The sequence below is a fragment of the Arachis ipaensis genome, chromosome B6, assembly GCF_059453495.1.
Source record: "Arachis ipaensis isolate K30076 ecotype BB chromosome B6, ASM5945349v1, whole genome shotgun sequence".
Lineage (NCBI taxonomy): Eukaryota > Viridiplantae > Streptophyta > Magnoliopsida > Fabales > Fabaceae > Arachis > Arachis ipaensis.
The window spans coordinates 34236132-34254866 of NC_142441.1; the positions used below are offsets into that span (position 1 = coordinate 34236132).

The 18735-nt window shown below is 32.5% G+C and overlaps 1 protein-coding gene across 1 annotated transcript; it reads left to right on the forward strand.

Moving 5' to 3' along the window:
• The first annotated feature begins 7834 nt into the window (after window positions 1-7834).
• On the forward strand, window positions 7835-11827 carry ADK (adenosine kinase). Its single transcript, XM_016352462.3, has 4 exons — window positions 7835-8212; window positions 10117-10257; window positions 10842-11114; window positions 11370-11827. Exons 1-4 carry the CDS (start codon window positions 7913-7915, stop codon window positions 11511-11513), a joined length of 858 nt encoding a protein of 285 aa, XP_016207948.1. The 5' UTR covers window positions 7835-7912; the 3' UTR covers window positions 11514-11827.
• The last annotated feature ends 6908 nt before the right edge of the window (window positions 11828-18735 follow it).

Consider the following 18735-nt stretch of genomic DNA (forward strand, 5'->3'; position numbering starts at 1 on the left):
GTGCCAATTTTCTTATCTTTTCTCTTCTAATCCTAATTTCTTCCTTCTCTCTCCTTTCTCACTTTCTTTTTCTACTTCTCATTCTTGTTATCTTTATTTTATTTTATTTATTTGCATACTTTCATTCATTGCATTTTAATTTTGTGCATATTTTTATTTTTCTAAAATTATTGGTGTTCAAATGTTCTTATTCAACTGTTATATCTTTTCTGGTATTATCTTGGTGCTTATGACTTGTTTTATTCTAATTGGGTAACATTATTTAAATCAATGCTAATTTTTATGATACTTGTACTCCTCTTGCATTGACATGTACTTATATTGATATTTTCATTACCCACACTCTTCCCCTTTGTTGCAAATTTTGCACCATTGGTATGCCATGGCTTCTATTGTTTTCTCACGTACATGTTGAAGCTTCCATGTAAATGAGACCCTTATCATTTGGCATTAACCCATACTTCTTTTATTTTCTTATCTCTATTTCTGGGTTACTCTTCTTCCCTTTTTCTTTCAGGATGGCCACCTGGAAGGAAAGCGGAAGACATTTTACATGGGGAGACAGACAAGTCCATCTGCACAATCCTTAGAGAAAAGCAACAGTTGAAACAACCCATCCACCTGCAAATCTCAGCATGCACCGAGGACGGTGCAATCTTTAAGTGTGGGGAGGTCGATACCGATCTCCGTGGGTTAGTACTTTCTTTTCAACACCAATAATCTTATTTTCTTTATTTGTTCATTGTTGCATCTGCATATTTGATTGCATATTTATTTGATTTTGTGCATTTAGTTACTACTTGGTTAAAATAATAAATCTCTTTTTAAGATCCTATTTTTGAAAAAAATTTTTCACTAATTTAAATAAAAATTTTTAAAAATTTTTATGTGTTAAATTTGTTTGAAGTTGTATTTGGAACATGGTTTTTGAGTCAAAGAACACACAACCTGTGAGACTTTGAGCTTATTTACATGGTTACATTATTTAACCATAAATATTTTATTCCTGTGTGTTCCCTTCTCTATGATTGTAATCTATATTTTGTTCCAACACATATGTCCATTATTTAGTGTATTTACATGTTTGCATATGATTGAGGCCATTATTTGATTTTAGCTCACTTATCCCAAATAAGCCTATCCTTTAAATCACCCTTGTCAGCCACTTTGAGCCTTTTAACCCCCTCTTGTTCTGTATTTTACCACATCACTAGCCTTAAAGCAGAAAAACAATTAAATATCCCAATTGAATCTTTGGTTAGCTTAAGATAGTGTGTTAATTAAGTATGGGGAAACTGTGGGAACATGGGTTAATAAAGGAAAAGTATAATGTTTCTAATTTATTTGAATATCAGGAATTTGGGAACCTACTCATGAAAAACCAAAATAGAAAAATAATAGAAAATCCATGTGCATTGATAAGTTATGTTTGTTTTCCTAAAAAAAAAGAGAGAGAAAAAAAAAGAGAAAAATCTAAAAATACTCAATAAATAAGTAAATAAGGGGACAAAATTACCCCAATATTAAGTTTAATAAAAGATCAATACACATGTGATAAAAATTAAAAAAAATTTGGTACATGAGTATGGGAATTATACAAAAGTGAGAATTATGGGTAGCTAGGCATGAATTTAAAAGTATATATAATATATGTATATTAGGTGAGAGTTTAGGTTAATTAAAGATTCAATTTATAAAGCTCACTTAGCCATATATATACCTTTACCCTTACCTTAGCCCCATTACAACCTTGAAAAAGACCTCATGATGTTTGCATTGGTATATTAAATTTTGTTGATTGGTTAGATGAAGAACAAAGTTTAGAAAGCATGACTAGAGAAGAGTAGAGTGAATTAACCTATACACTTGAGAGATTAGAGTGATATACACTTCCAGTGAGGGTTCAACGCTTAAATTCTATGTTCCTTGCTTTCATGAGCTGTCTTCTTACAAGTTCACTTGCTTTTTATTGTATGATTTGGATTAGTGAAAATTGGTTTGTATTTGTCTTGAAGAGCTTATTTACTTTTTAACCAAGTAGGTAGAATCATTTCACATTTAGTTGCATTCATATAGATAGGATTGTATTTCATACATTCTATCATTCCTCTTTACCTTTATAGCTTCTCTTGAACTTAGCATGAGGACATGCTAGTGTTTAAGTGTGGGGAGGTTGATAAACCACTATTTTATGGTTTATCTTGTGCTCAATTGAGTGGATTTCATCAACTCTTTACCCACTTATTCATATTATTTGCATGGTTTTACATTTGCCTTCCTAATTATGTGCTTTGATTGAAAACATGCTTCTTTGATCTTATATTTGCTTATTATTAATCCTCTCTTATTACCATTAGATGCCTTGGAGGATGGAAAGGAAGCATGCAAAAGTGGAAGGAATACAAGAAGTTGGAGAAATTGCTAAGCTGTCCAGCCTGACCTCTTCGCACTCAAACGGCTATAACTTTAGCTACAGAGGTCCAAACGACGCGGTTTCAGTTGCGTTGAAAAGCTAACGTCCGGGGCTTCGATTTGATATATAATATGTTATAGTTTTCCTGACGCTAGGCGACGCGACTGTGTGATCCATGCGGCCGCATCGCAGTGACGGAAATCCAGCGTGGCAAAATTTGAAACCAGCGAATTCCGGACTGTTTCTGACCCAGTTTGCGGCCCAGAAAATACAAATTAGAGGCTATAAAGTGGGGGACTGCATCCATTCATGAGGAGGCTCTCATATTTATAATTTTAGGAGTAGATGTAGTTTTTAGAGAGAGATGTTCTCTCCTCTCTCTTAGGATTATGATTTAGGATTTCTCTTAGTTTTATGAGTGACTCTCAATCCCAGGTTCAACGTTCTTTTACTTTATATTTATCTCTTACGTTCAGATACTTTAATGCTTATATTAGTTATGTTGCCTATCTGGCTTATGCTACATTCATATTATGATTTTCTTAATTGATATTATTTGAGGTATTTCAGATTTAAGATTGCTTTACTTTATTTATATTGATGCTCTGTTTAAGATTGCTTTTAATTTAAATTAGATATTTTCTCCCTTTTGGCTTTGGTTAGGTAATTGGTAACACTTGAGTTGTCAAACTCAGGAGTGGTTAAAATTGGCAGATTTTGCTTTAGCTAGGATTGCTCTAACACTAGTCTCTCCACAGGAGTTGACTAGGACTCGAGGATCAAGCTAATTAGTCCACTTGACTTAACTAAGTGGGATTAAAATCCAATTCTCATCACATCTGATAAGGATAACAAGGACAGGATTTCCGGTTCTCATACCTTGCCAAGAGTTTATTTTACAGTTATTTATTTATTTTTATTGCTCGAAAATATACCTGTGCGCATTGCCCAAACTTCTAAAACCCCCAATTTACAATCTTCATAACCAATAATAAGAACATACTTCCCTGCAATTCCTTGAGAAGACGACCCGAGGTTTGAATACTCGGTTATCAATTTCAAAGGGGTTTGTTACTTGTGACAACCAAAACGTTTGTATGAAAGGACTTTTGAAGGTTTAGAAACTATACTTGCAACGAGGATTTATCCGCAAATTTCTAGACCACGCAAAAGTTCTCTCATCATTGAGTCATGAGATCGAGGAAGAGTTGGTGGCAGAAAACCAAGCCGCTACTCTCCCAGCGGTGACATTGAATGGAGGGACTGGTGGGTTGGGTGTGTTTGTTGATAATGATGGTGCAGAAGACGTTGATGAAGAAACTCGTGATAGAGATGACATTGTGAATAATAGTGGCATGGGTTTTGGCACAAAGGGAACAACATTGACAAAGAGACACGGAGAGCTATCGGAACACGATGAAGAAGTAGTTGGTAAGAGGGTGGTTGATGATGGTGGTTCGGACAAGAATGAAGGAAGTAAGGAAAACAGAACTAATATTTTGGAGGAGCATATGCTTGAAAATAGAAAAACTTGGGACCTAGCATTGGAATCAGGTGTAATTTTATACAATAAAAAAGATGATATTATGGCTATTCTCCAAGCACAGAATGAAGATATTACTCAGAAAAGAAGACTGGCAAAATAGAAAGAGAAAGCAAGACGCTGCAGGCCCAAAAATAAAAAAATGTGTGTAATAATTTATTAAAATAATTTGTTCTTGGAACGATAAGGGGTTAATGAGTGATGAAAAATTAAGCATAGTCAAAAACCTCAACAAAAAATTTAAGTTGAATACGTTGGGCTTGTTTGAGATTAAGTGGCGAGTAGTGACGAAATTTGATGTAATAAGAATTTGGGAGAGTGATGCTGCGGGACGGAGGGTGCCTCAAGTGGTTTACTGTTAATTTGGGATGAAATAATATTTAAAATGAGTCGTTGTCATAAAGTGGTGTTTTGGTTGTGTGTTGAAGGGGTCTTACTAAAAATAATTTCAAATATGCTTTATGTGGTGTATGGAGTTCATACAAGAGAAGAGAAATTTGTTGTGTGGGAGAAATTGAGTTATATTGCAGAGTTATGCCAGCCTTTATGGGAGACTTCAACAAAATTGTGCAGGTGGAGGGGAAAAAGAATGCTGTCAGATTAACATAATTTTAGTAAGAATTGATAAAAGAAGATATGCAACTGGTGGACATTTCGCTTAGCGATCTTACAATTGGATTGACAGAGTTTTAATAAGATTAAGGTGGTTGAAGATGTTTTCACGAGTACAAAATTAGGAGTACAAAATCAGAAGTACACCATAAGAAGGAGGAGCACAAAAAACAGTTGATGAGTTTTTTTTGCAATGTTTTTTCTTTTTTAACTTTTCTATTTACTAGTTGTTGTTTTTGCTCTACTTATTGAACTCTCTTGTTAAAAAAAAAAAAAAAAAGGAGAAAACGCAAAAAATACTACAAAATTTTGAAAAAAAAAACTGAAATTCGCATAGAAAAAATAGTTATATATAATCGCGCATTCTCTCAAAAATTAATTAGAGGTAATAACGTGTGGAGTTGAACTAAATTAAAGCAACTTAATTATATTTAGTTGGTTAAATAATTTGTATGTAAAGTTTTATTGTAATTAATAATTACGAACAAAAGAAAAAAAATTATAACTCCGTTCGACTTCTAAATTTTGATCCCAAAACATTATTGGTAAATGGTAACAAATTCAATTGATGTTACACCTTACAACTCAAAAAATTGCATATTATATTCATGTAATAACAATGTCAGCCTTTTTTTTTTTAACTAAATAAAAAAAAGCCAGACTTGAGCAACACTGCCAAGTGCCAACACAGGGTGGTTAACGGCGGTAATAATAATTATTAATTCATAAACAATTATATTTACTAATGCTAGCCTCAATTTTCTAAAGGCCAACACCAATAAAATAAAAATCAGAACAAATTAAAGAGGTTTAATTTCCAAAATAATAGAAACAATTTTCTTAGAAAATAATATTTTAATAAATTATCAGGGGGCGTGCAATTCAGATTTTTTATTTTAATAAATAAATTAATTATAATAATGACCGAAATAAATAATTTAAAAAATATTTATCGAAATAAATATTTTTTTTATCTCATTTATACTGTAAACGAGATAATTTTGTATGTATCTCGTTTACAGTGTAAACTAGATATTTCGTTTACAATGTATATTTAAAAAAAATTAAAATAATAAAAATATTAATATTATCAATAATTCAAACTTTTAACATGCAATTAGTACATAAAAAAATTGATAGAAGAGATTAAAATAAATATATTTGATCAATTAATACTCAAAAAGGTTGATGGAATAGTGGAAAAAAAAATCAAAACAGTTATCTCTCATGTGGATAGTGGAAGATAACGTGTGAGAGATAACCGTTTCAATTCTCTCCACCTTATCCCATCAATCTCTCTAACGATTATTTTTATTTTTTAAATTTAAATCAATTCAATTGGATTATAATTTAATTTAAAATTTTTTAAAATTGATATACTTTTAACTGCCCATTATTAATAGTGCGCTGGAAACGTGTGTCCATTATTAATAGTGTGCTGAAAACATGTATCCATTTTATTAAGTGTGTTGGAAATATATTTGTAACTACCCATTATCAACAGTGGGCAGCACATTTGTTTTATTCCATATTTACTCACTCCTTTTTGTTTTTTGGTACGAGAGTACATATAAATTTTATTTCTTGCATGAGAGTACATAAAAATTTGAAATATAATTTAAGTAAAATAAATTTCATATTATATACTAATAGAGTTAGAGTAGTGACATGCATTAACTGGGTCATCGAATAAATCACGTGTATTTAAATTATATTTTAAATTTTTAAATAGTGGGTAGTTAGAAAAGAGGTAACCGTGTTAATAGTGGGTAGTTTAATGGTTTTTAAATAAATGTGTTAATCCCTATCATTTAAAATGGACTAAAATTGATCAAATATATCCATTTTAATCTCTTCTACCAATATTTTATGTATTAATTGTATGCAAAAAATTTAGATTATTGATATTATTAATATTTTTTATTATTTTCAAATTTTTTTTAAAAAAATACATATATCTCATTTACACTAAGTGTTTCAAAAAAAGGGGGTTATAGTGACGTATAGGGGTGTGCATGGGTCGGGTGAAACCGGTTTGATGTGACCCAGACCCGGTCCGAAATATATACCGGGCCTATTTGTTAGACCCGAACCCGACCCTAGACCCGATGAAACCTATACACTTTCGGGCCACGATTATACCGGGTAAAAACCGGGTGAAAACCGGGCCCGTTAACATTATATTACCTTGATACCTTCTTGTAAGTTAGCATGTAAAAATATCCAAATTTCCAAGACTCCAACCATTATTTGACATGGTAAAATTCACTTAGAAAAATATAATAAGAAGTAACTCTTCTCTAAAATTAAAGTATAACCATAATCAATACTAATATTGCCTAATAACACCAAATATTTAAATCAATACAAATAACACAAAATTATGCATTAGTCTAAAGTCTTATGCATTTTAAACATAAAACATTAACTTATAGTCTTATATATAATAACTAATAACACAAAATATTAAGGTTTACAATACTTAAATTTCACATAATAATAGCCATCATCCATCACTAATAACACAAAATATTAATTGTGTATGATGACCATGCCACCGGGCCGATTTCGGGTGACCCGAGCTATGACCCGGACCCGACCCGAAATAATGACCGGGTCTACTTTTGAGACCCATACCCGGCCCTAGACCCGATGAAATCACATCAAATTAGTCCCTAAAGTGCTCGGGACCGGGCCGGATCTTCGGGCCGGGCCGGGCCATGCACACCCCTAGTGACGTAGGTCTGTTTATAGCCTAGATCAACTTAAGTTTAATGGACTCTCTATCGAACTACTAAAAAAAATTAAAAGTATCAAGAAATGAAATCCTATACACCTTAAAGTTTATAAGATAGGCCGAAAAGAGAATTTGTTTTATGTCTCTTTACTCATTATTATCTTGTTTACAGTGTAAACGAGATAAACACGTGTCGCATACACCTCTTTTAATAAATAAAATACATGCAAAATTATCTGTAAATGAGATAAGAGAGAAATATTTATTTCGGTAAATATTTTTTATAGAGGAGTGCTAAGGGCCAGCACTTTTGTTAAATTCTGGCCGGCACTTAAGCATCAATAGAAAATTGAATGATTCTATATCATTAGATACAATCTCACACCATTAAAAATATTATTGATGACTAATTAATGGCTAAAAATTACAAAATCTACTGGCCCTAGACTTTCTCTTTTTTAAATTATTTATTTTAGTAATTATTAAATTTATTTTATTTATTTAAATAAAAAATCCCCGTGCAATTCCCATACCAATTACCGTTAAAAGGTATTTCTTCTTCTTCTTCTTCTTCGCTTTGCTTTAGGCTTTCCTCATATTCGTTCCAATGGCGGCCATAACCCGCCTCGTGAAGCGCGCCTCCCCTTCCCTCTCCGTCTCTTCCACCGCGGCAAGAAGGCTCTTCTGTTCCGAATCCAGCTCCCACGCGCCGCCGCAGGATCACTTCCACGCCCCGCAGCGCAAGGATCCGAAGGACAGGAATGTGCAGTGGGTGTTCCTTGGGTGCCCCGGCGTCGGAAAGGGCACCTACGCCAGCCGCCTCTGCAACCTCATCGGCGTCCCTCACATCGCCACCGGCGATCTCGTCCGCCACGAGCTCGCTTCCAAAGGCCCCCTTTCCTCTCAGGTTCCCTAAACCCTTCTTTTTACTTTTTAACCTGTTCCTAATTTTTTTAAATTTGACGGAAAATTTGACCTTTATGTTATATGATTTTGGTTTTGAGTTGAACTTTAAAGTGTTAATGGCGTAGTGTTATCAATTTTATACTTGTGATGTCGCATATCTGGATAGTATTCCTTGTGAAGTGATATTAAAAATGTGTACCTTCTGTCTCTGATAAGCTATATGGATAGATGTAGTGATGCAATCGTATGATCCTGTGGTACAGGATTGTTATTATGGGGTTGACATCTGTGTAGTAAAGAAGAAAAAAAAAAAACATTGATTTTGAGAGCTTGAATCTATAAATTTTTGTTGGACGTAGTTTTTGCTGGAACTGGATCTTAATTCTTAATCTGGTTGTTGGAGTTGAAAATTCTAAAACTCTTCTGATTGTAGATAATCTTCAAGGGTGATGATTTGTGCCATAATTTGCCACTTATCGTGATGTTTTTTATTTTTTATTTTCATGATAATCTGTGCAGTATACATCTAAATTTGGATTTGGCCGTCCTCGGTTACTTTAACAATTTAATTATTGAGGTTCTTGCGTTCTCTTTTTCTACAAGTGTAGCATATTCTGTTCTTTTGATTGCATGTGGAATTTATTTTATTGGGTTTATATGGGGATTTTTCAAAGGTTGAATTTTGGGGGAGTTTCAACTTTTCGCTGAACCAAATTATTGATGTCTTGATTGTCTGTTTAAAAACAAAAAGAAAAAAAAAAAAAACATAGCTCCAGCGAATTGATCCTTAACCATACCTATACTTTTAAAAACCTGCTTGTTAGAAACAAGAGACAAGAGACTAAACTGAAGAAAGAATTTGTGTATTATTGAGTGTATTCAAGTTGTTTATTCAAGTTGTCTAGAATGATATAATATAAAAGGATATTTAGGTACTAAGATAATCGTAATAATAAAGACGTAATCTCCTATAATAAATATTCAGATATACTAAATAATACTAATTGATCCTAATTGATTTTAATTATATTCTAACACTGCTTTTCAAAAACAATTTTAAAACTAATCTGTGTATTTATTAAAACCAGTTTCTATCAAGGTCTTTTTTTTATTTTTAAAGAAAATCCTCTTTAAATACTGTCTATTTTTAGAACCTGTTCAATTTTCCTCTGTTTTTCTCTCTCACGTGTTCTTGTATGTGATTACACTCCTTTCCTCCTCCTCCTCGCTCTCTATTTATGGCCTTGGTCATTTGGTGCTACATCCACCCTTGATGATGCCTTCGTCCTCTTCGTCATGCTCCATTAGTACAGATCTCGGTGATGATTACCACAACCAATAGTGGAAAGCTTTATTATAATGTCAATCTTTTATTATTGATGTCTAAGCATCTTTTTTTTTTTAAAATCATTTTTAAAGTCACTGAGTATTTGAAATTGTAGATTTTGACGAATGTTGATATCTTCTGAGCTTTTAATGATGCTTATTAATGGTACTTCAAGAGGTCATAGTGTGCCCTAATTTTTATCTGTTCATTTTGAGCTGACAAGGGTGAATCGCAGGTGAAATGGTTTTGAGAACTAATTATTAGGGCATATAGCTAACATCTAACATGTGCCCTTAGGGCATATGATAAAGTTATAAATTAAGAAAGTCTTTATAGAAAAGAATGCAAAATTTAGATTCTCAATGCATTTGTTGTGCATTTATTAAAATAAAGTATTTAAAACTTTCTATTACTAACAACCTTAACTTGGTTAGCTAAACCCATAAATAAATATTAATTTTCTGTTACGAATTATACATAATAAGACCATATAGTTATATACTGTTTTCCTGTTTTGTCATTCACAGTTTAACACAATCTCTTTGGTCTCTAAATGCAATTTATGGTTTCTTTTACAGCTATCAGAAATTGTAAATCAAGGTAAATTGGTATCAGATGAAATTATTATAAGTTTATTATCAAAGAGGTTGGCTGATGGGGAAGCTAAAGGCGAGTCCGGATTTATTCTTGATGGTTTTCCTCGAACAATAAGCCAAGCAGTGAGTATCTCTATATTTCGTTATTGTTACACCTCCATAGCACCGCGCATCAATATTGATAGTGGGTTATAATTTGCAAAGCGCAAATTTTAATGAAAAGTATGTAGGAGTCTTGTTAGAATGGATAGTATGATTATTTCAGAAATAACCTATCTTACCTAGGTTCTTTGATATTTTTTTTTTTACAGCTAACCAACTACTACTTTTCACCAAAACTATAAGTTAATTGAATCATGCCTTGTGTCATCATTAAAAAAAAATCTTAATGATGACAACAATTAACAGCTACCTTACAGGTCAAAATTCAAACTCTTCAGTTTATGTCAACACATTTGTGTGATATATCAAAATAATCTAAACTGATAATGGATCAAAAGTAAATGCAAAGCTCCGAATAACCAATTTTTCTCATCTCATCCTTTGATATTTCTTGAGACTAAGTAGCCAAACAGCAGCTTATTTTTCTGCCAACCGTCTCAAACTCTCTTCACCACCCTCCCAACCTCTAACATGTTAGTTTTCTATAGCAGCTGTTTATTTGAATAATGTGCATAAAATTTTTATTGCCTTTTTCTTGTGCTCAGGAAATATTGGAAAGAGTAATTGACATTGACTTGGTAGTCAATCTGAAGCTCCAAGAAGAAGCACTGCTTGCAAAATGCCTGGGTAGGAGAATTTGCAATCAGTGTGGTGGAAATTTTAATGTTGCTTCCATTGACATCAAGGGTGAGAATGGGAGCCCCGGAATGTTTATGGCTCCGCTTCTTCCTCCAGCTCATTGTATGTCAAAGCTCATTACTCGTTCAGACGATACTGAAGCTGTAGTTAAAGAAAGGCTTCGCATATACAATGAAATGGTATTTTCCCTGTTATTGTTATTATTATTCAATTGACTTAATTAAGCTATTGGCAGTTTGAGTTCGTTGATTCTTTGAAATACTGCTTATGACTTTTTTTTTTTTAATTATGGAAGCATGTGATGGATCAGAATAAAGCTGCAGAGTTAAAACATTTCTAATTTCTTGTTGCTTCTCATTACCTTTTGACTTTGTTGTCTATTTTCCCCCATTCATTTTAAACATTCTTGTAACTTTTTTCTGTCATGAATGCAGAGTAAGCCTGTGGAGGAATTCTACCGTAGTCGAGGAAAACTATTGGAGTTTAACCTTCCCGGAGGGATCCCAGAATCTTGGCCAAAATTGCTGCAAGCTCTTAATCTCGATGATTATGAGGAGAAGCGGTCCGCTGCAGCATAAGAAGTTGTATTATTGTACCATAAAAAATGACTATTTCATTCTTTGCATGCATATGTATATTGCATGCTTCACAATTTTGCAGGAAAGGAAACAGAACCATTGTTTGGACCTAATAATATGATATCAGGAAGTGTGATAATCTGAGAAAACTTCTGCACTATTGGGATTTCTATTGTTTTTTCAATTGGCTATATGGCAAAGCATAATTGCTTTTGATTAGCAATAAGCTTCAATTATAGAACTGATACTTGTTATTGAGTTGTAACTTAAACTCATGATATATAATTAAGACAGGGTCAAGGGATTTAATATTATTTTACTGGAGTAATTCCCAGGAAGACCTAATTATTGATGATATCTTGCTGATTTAATGTGTTGCTAATTTCACACTGCTAACTAGTGACAGACACTCTTTCCATAAACTGATTCTGAGTTTCCTGTTTTGCAGGTTCAATCTAATATTGTATTTGTGTTTTTCTATGTTGGTAACACTAGCAGTTGTGTGAATTTCACAAACGAATATTTGAACTTGTCTTTGAAATTATTTTGAGAGAATTAGTAGTAAGTACCATTAGTCACCAAAAAAAGTAGTAAGTGCCACTAGTAAAGGTTAATTAAAAAGAGAGATCAAATATGCTAAAATTATTAATAAGGATCATAATACACATAATTTAAGGAGAAGGGCTATGTTGTTTTCAGACAATATTATCCTTCAACATCACATTCTCCTCTAATCTACCATATTTCATCTTCCCAAAATTAAAGTTCTTAAATTCCCAATTTTGCTAAGACCAAAAAAAAAAAAAATTCCCAATTTTGCTATCTATGGACTATCCCATTATATTTATAATCCATGAACCTAAATTCATTTATACTATCATAAGGATTGGATGAACTTTTTTATTTACATTCATGATCTCGATAACTTCATCATTAAGTTTGCGTGTTTTATTTATTTTTCAAATTTTTTTTAGAACTTTCTCACTTTAATCAAGTACATGAAAGAGTAGGAAAATTCCATAATATAGGCTAAAGGTCCTTTAGGATAATTTTCCCAATTATTTTTCTTCTAAATTTCTTAGTATGATAATATGTTTTTTTTTTCTTTTTTTTTTTAAAGTCAGATAATAAGGGGCTTTGAATTCTAGAATGAGAATAATTTGGAGTCTTAATTCGTCTTTTTAATTTTTTTAACATTTAAAAATTAAAAAGTTATCATTTTTATCTTGAGTTTAAAAAATATTTAAACTTTATTTATTTAAATATTAAGAGAATAATTAAGTAAATAAATTGGGATTCTTAATCATTAATAATCTAGTATATGTGTATATAGAAAATTTACAGTTATGCTACACATACAAGTCTTTTTGGTTTACAAATTTTACAAGTTGGGTCAAATCCAATAAAAATTACGCTCATCCAAAGAAGCGTGTTAACACGCGCATCACGTTTCCAAAGCGCTCATTCACTATTATGAACGACTATTCTTCTTCCTCGATGAAAACTACAACTGTCATTTTTTCTTCGCGTTTCTCCTCCTCCTCCTCCTCTTCTTCCTTCTTCTTTGTGTTTCTCCTCCTTTATCTTCGCGTGTTTCATCTTCATCGTCGTGTTTCTCCTCCTTCTTCTTTTGATTTTGCAACATTATGTATTTTTTTTCTTTTGTTTGATTTTCTCCTCCAAAAAAGAATTACGAGAATATGAAATAAGAAGATGAAGAAGAAAGAAGCAGCAGAAAATGAGGAGGAGGAAGAGGAAGAGTTCTGAATTATGCAGAACTTATCAGAATAAAAATACACCTAAATATCTTCGTTTTACACCCAAATATCTTCGTTTTACACCCAAATTTGCTGCAAATACATGAATAAGTTATGCTACGTGTATACTAAAATCAGCCACCAAAGTCAGCTACCAGTATAAAATACATACAGGAATACAAATACACATTGAAAATAAATTAAACCACACATGTATTTATACACAAATACATTGGTGGCTTTGTACAGAAAATGTTTCCTCTAATGCTGCATTTTGTTTTCTTCTTCTTCTTTTTTTTATTTCTTTCTTTCTTTTAGTTAAATAAATGTAAGTTCATCATCTTTCAAGTAATTTTGAAGCATTATGTGTTTTTTCTTCTTCTTTGTTTGATTTTTTTGTTTTTATTCTTGTTAAGAGAGTAAAACAAGAAGAAACTTGAGAAGGTAAAACAAAAAAAAAAGATGAATAAAAAAAAAGAAGAAGAAGATGGTGATGATGATGAAAAAAAAGTAGCAGAAGATGAAGAGAAGGAAGAGGAAGAGTTCTGAATTATACATAACTTATCAAAATAAAAATACACCCAAAATTTAAAAATACACCCAAATATCTTCATGTTACATCCAAATATCTTCGTTCTACACCCAAATTTGCTGCAAATACAGAAATGAGTTATGCTACGTGTACACTAAAATCAGTCACCAAAGTCAGCCACCAGTATAAAATACATACTGGAAGATAAATATACATTGAAAATAAATTAAATTACGCATGTATTTTATACACAAATACATTAGTGGCTGATTTTAGTGTACAAATAGTATTTTTATACAGAAAAATATTTTCTCTAATGCTGCATTTTTTTTCTTCTTCTTTTTCTTATTTCTTTCTTTCTTTTAGTTAAATGAATGTAAGTTTATCCTCTTTCAAGTAATTTTGCAGCATTATGTGTTTCTTCTTCTTCTTTGTTTGATTTTTTTGTTTTTATTCTTGTTAAGAGAGTAAAACAAGAAGAAACTTGAGAAGGTAAAACAAAAAAAGAAAAGTTGAATTAAAAAAAAAAGAAGAAGATGGTGATGGTGATGGAAAAGAAAAGAAGCAGCAGCAGAAGATGAGTAGGAGAAAGAGGAAGAGTTTTGAATTGTACAGAACTTATCAGAATAAAAATACACCCAAATATCTTCGTGTTACACCCAAATATCTTCGTTTTACACCCAAATTTGCTACAAATACAGAAAAATATTTCATCTAATACAGCATTTTTTCCTTCTAAATTATTCATTATATTCAACAACGAGATAATTGATGATGGAGGAGAAAGAGAAAAAAAAGGAGGAGAAGAAAATCCAATGAAAAAACAGGAAAAAAAAGAGGAGGAAGAGATGGTGTTAATGACAACGATAACGAAAAAGAAGAAGAAGAAGAAAGAAGAAGAAGAAGAGGGGTGCCCGCGTTGATTGAAAAATCTGTTAAATTAGGATGTGCGTAAAATCGACGTGCTAGAAGAGGGGCGTTTGGTATGGAATAAAATATATAGACTTATATGACTTGTATGGATAAAAGGCTTGTATGTGGAGAATATTTCGAAAATTTATTCCGTGAAACTCTCAAACTAACCCTCTTGACCGATTTTTTTTTTGTTGATGACATATGATTTTTTTAATATGATTTAATTTATCTGTTTTTTTTTTGGTAAAAGAAGGGACCTAAGCCCAAAAAAAAAAGATTACAAGGGAGAAATTACACCGAGTATGGAAACCCCTTCCTATCATCAGTCAACAGGTTTAACTCAGGTGGTGGGACATTATTTTATTTATTTATCTACATACATGAAAATTAGAGAGAATGAATTAGATCTGTAAATTTGTTTTCATTTTGCGAGCTGTTGGGTTGGGTTGGGGTGGGTTGGGCTGTGGTCTGTGACAGTGGATGGAATTGGTCAAGGTTGTTGAGGTGCTCTTCTTATATCAGCTGTCATCGGTGATGGGTGATAGCAGCTGTTCGGCAACTAAGTAGCTTAAGAGTAGGGGTGACAAACGCGAAGCTCATCCCGCCCCACTAAAAGTCCGTCATCTGACGGGTTGACCCACTCTGCTCTCCCTAGTGAGATGGTCCTGAATTTTCCTTCCCCTCTGGCCTAACGACCGGCTGACGGGTTTGCGGGCTAAGCCCGCCAAATTTTTCTTATTTTATAAATCATTAAATATTAAAGGTTTAACTACTCTCTTGGTTTCTATAGTTTCGCAAAATTTTCAATTAGGTCCCTATATTTTTTCTCCTTTTAATTGGGTCCCTGTACGCCACGTCCTACAAGGTGATAGTGACCTCACCCCACGGGAGATGAAATGTGTGCGTCTCCGGACGCCATCGCTCCACGAGTGCCGAAATCAGGGAATTGTCAAAAGTGAAGTCTCTGAGTGGAACCGTGTCGCCGAATCCAGCCTCAACCAGATACGGGACGATGGCGTCCGGTGGAGGAAGGGTATGGCTCACTCGTCGGGACAGTAGAAGGCAAGGCCTCTGAACAATAAAATAAAAATTCAGCCTTATAAAGAGATGATCATAAATTTATGCACATTATTGAATTCTTTTTTTTTTTGTTTAGATCAGCTTAACATGTGATACAAAGCAAATATTTCTATCTAACTTACAGTTACTTCTAATTAAGAAGATACTTCCATGTTTCTAGCCTACACATATCTCTAAATTACATATGCCAGGATACCTACATACTAACAACCTAGCACAAGAAAAAAAAAAGTTCCAAACTAGTAATTAAGTCATAACAACCTTGCACAAGTAAATAGAGTTCTAAATTCTTTTTAGAGACCTATCACTAAACTATTTAACTACGTTCTTGTCAATTCAGGACTACCCTAACAATGGCCACATAATTAGATTAAACAAACATAACGCAACTAAACTCGAAGTCGGCCGCCCCGGCGTAATGCGATGTGTCGTTCTGCCTGTTGATGTCTCCGTCGTTCCCTGCCTGGCACGCCATCACCGTATCAATCTAAAATAGGGTAAGAAAGGGATAAAAGAGGAGAGAAAGAGGTTGACTCAGTCAAAATGGGGCCCAAACTACCGCTGTAAACGACTTCTATTTATAAGCGCGGACTGGCCTTATCTCGTTTACACTGTAAATGAGATAGACACGTTGCAGTTGACGCGTCTTATCTCGTTTACACTGTAAACGAGATGGCATAAATTTACACTTATGCCATCTCGTTTACAGTGTAAATGAGATAAGACTAGGGAATTCAAATTGGTAAATATTTTTTAAATTATTTATTTCAATAATTATTACAATTATTTTATTTATTTAAATAAAAAATCCTAATTAAACATCTTCAATTATATAATCAATCAAACATAAAACATAATGCAAAATATAACTTAGAACATCTTCAATTACATCTTCATCCTCTTGTAAATCAATAACATCATAGAAATTTGTAAAAATAGATTCTGACAAAAAAAATGCCTGGCCCGGCAGGGAAGCCCACCCCGCCAAAGCCCACAGATTAGACGGTGCGGGTTAGGCGGACTTTTTAGGTTTGGTGGTATCAAATTTTCAGACCAGCTTGCCTTTTTTAGCGGGTTATGCGGGCCGCCCCAACGAAGTTTGGCCCGTTGCTACCCCTACTTCAAAAGTTTGTCCTCAAAACGTCATTAGCTAGTGAATATTGGTGCAATACATAATTAGCTTAATACAAAAATTAATAGAATTTTTTTATTAACTAAAAATTTAATTTAAGTTAATTAACTAAATTGGTTTCATACGATAAAATAAGTTATTAATCGATTAAAAAAACTTAAAAATTGGGCTTTAATTGGTTATAAAAATGAAAAAACGATTTTGAAAAAATAATCAATTTTTGGATAGAAAAATCATTTTTTAAAATTGTATATTTAATTTAAAAATTAATTTAAAAAAAGTAAAATATGATTAATCGATTAAAAAATTATAATTATATTTTAGTTAACTAGTTTAATAAAATAATTTTAAAAATTATATTCATTTTACTTAAAATTAGTTAACTAAAATCACATTTAAAAAATTAATTTTTATCTGGTTAACTAAAACCAAAACTAAATTTGATAAAACCCTAATTTCAAATTTGATAACCCTTATTGCTTCAACATTATTCGCCACTTCGCCTCATCTATCTCTTTGTACACTGCCGTCAACAACTCTACTCCTCTGCCTCTCATCGGAGCTCGTCGATGGCTCACCGGACTTCGTCGAAATGCTCTAAGTCTTTCAAAGCTTGTGTTGCGCAAGAATGTAAAGGTTTGATGTTTGTTCTTCATAAACATGATAATTTGTATTGGTCTATCCGTCTATGGGATTGGTCTAAATATTTTTCAGTATGACTAAAAATTTTTTGCACAAAATCATAGGAGAAAAAAGAAAATATTTTATGATGCCTCAAGTCAAGAGGTGTTATCATTCTAATTTGTTTTTGTTGGGTTCCTTTTTGTATTTGCATTCGTATACAAGAAACAATTACTTTAAGTTTCGTAACGTGTATTACATATATCGGCCTGTGTTAATGAGAAATATTGGTAGATTAATCCATTTCTGTTGATGTTGAGTATGGCATGTTATGTTAAATATAAGTAGGTAATGAAGTATCTAACTTCTGCTGTTGATTGTATTATATTTTCCCTTTTAGATTCACGAAAATTCAACCAGTCACAAGCCTGAGCTTGCATTGTGTTCAATAACTTCACAACGCGTTTAGGGCATCGAGTTGCAAGGTTAGTCTTCACTCTTATGCTTAGTTTTTTATATGTTTCATTTATTGTTTGACATTTATGTTACTAGATGTGTTTTATTCTAAATTCTCTTATATTCAAATGTATGTATAATTGAAAATATATTGTACTTCTGAGAGTTATTTTTATAAGAATTATTTTGAAAAGGGTGCAAACAATCACAATGCTACCTTTCCTATTTTGCAAATTATCAATATTTTCTCTGGATCTTTGTCTGTCTGTGTAGCAATACTTTGTGTAATCTTTTACCCATTTTTTAAATATCCTTATTTGATATTTTTTCTCCTTTTATATAGATTGATACAGTCACTTTTCTCACAAGAACTAGAGTTTAAAGGCCGACGAGTGATAAATCCTAATTTTGTGGTTTATCTTGTGCTTAATTGGGGGATTTTATCAACTTTTCTCACATTTATTCAATGAAATAGCATGGTTTTGCAATTCTCCCTGAATTTGTGCTTAAATGTGAAAACATGCTTTTTAGGCCTTAAAATAGCTAAATTCAATTCACTTTAATTCCATTCGATGACTTGATATATTTGTTGAGTGATTTCAGGTTCATAAGGCAAGTATTGGATGGAAGAAGTGAGGAGAAAAGCATGCAAAGTGGGAGAACTCATGAAGAAATGAAGGAACCGTAAAGCTGTCAAGTCTGACCTCTTCGCACTCAATCGACCATAAC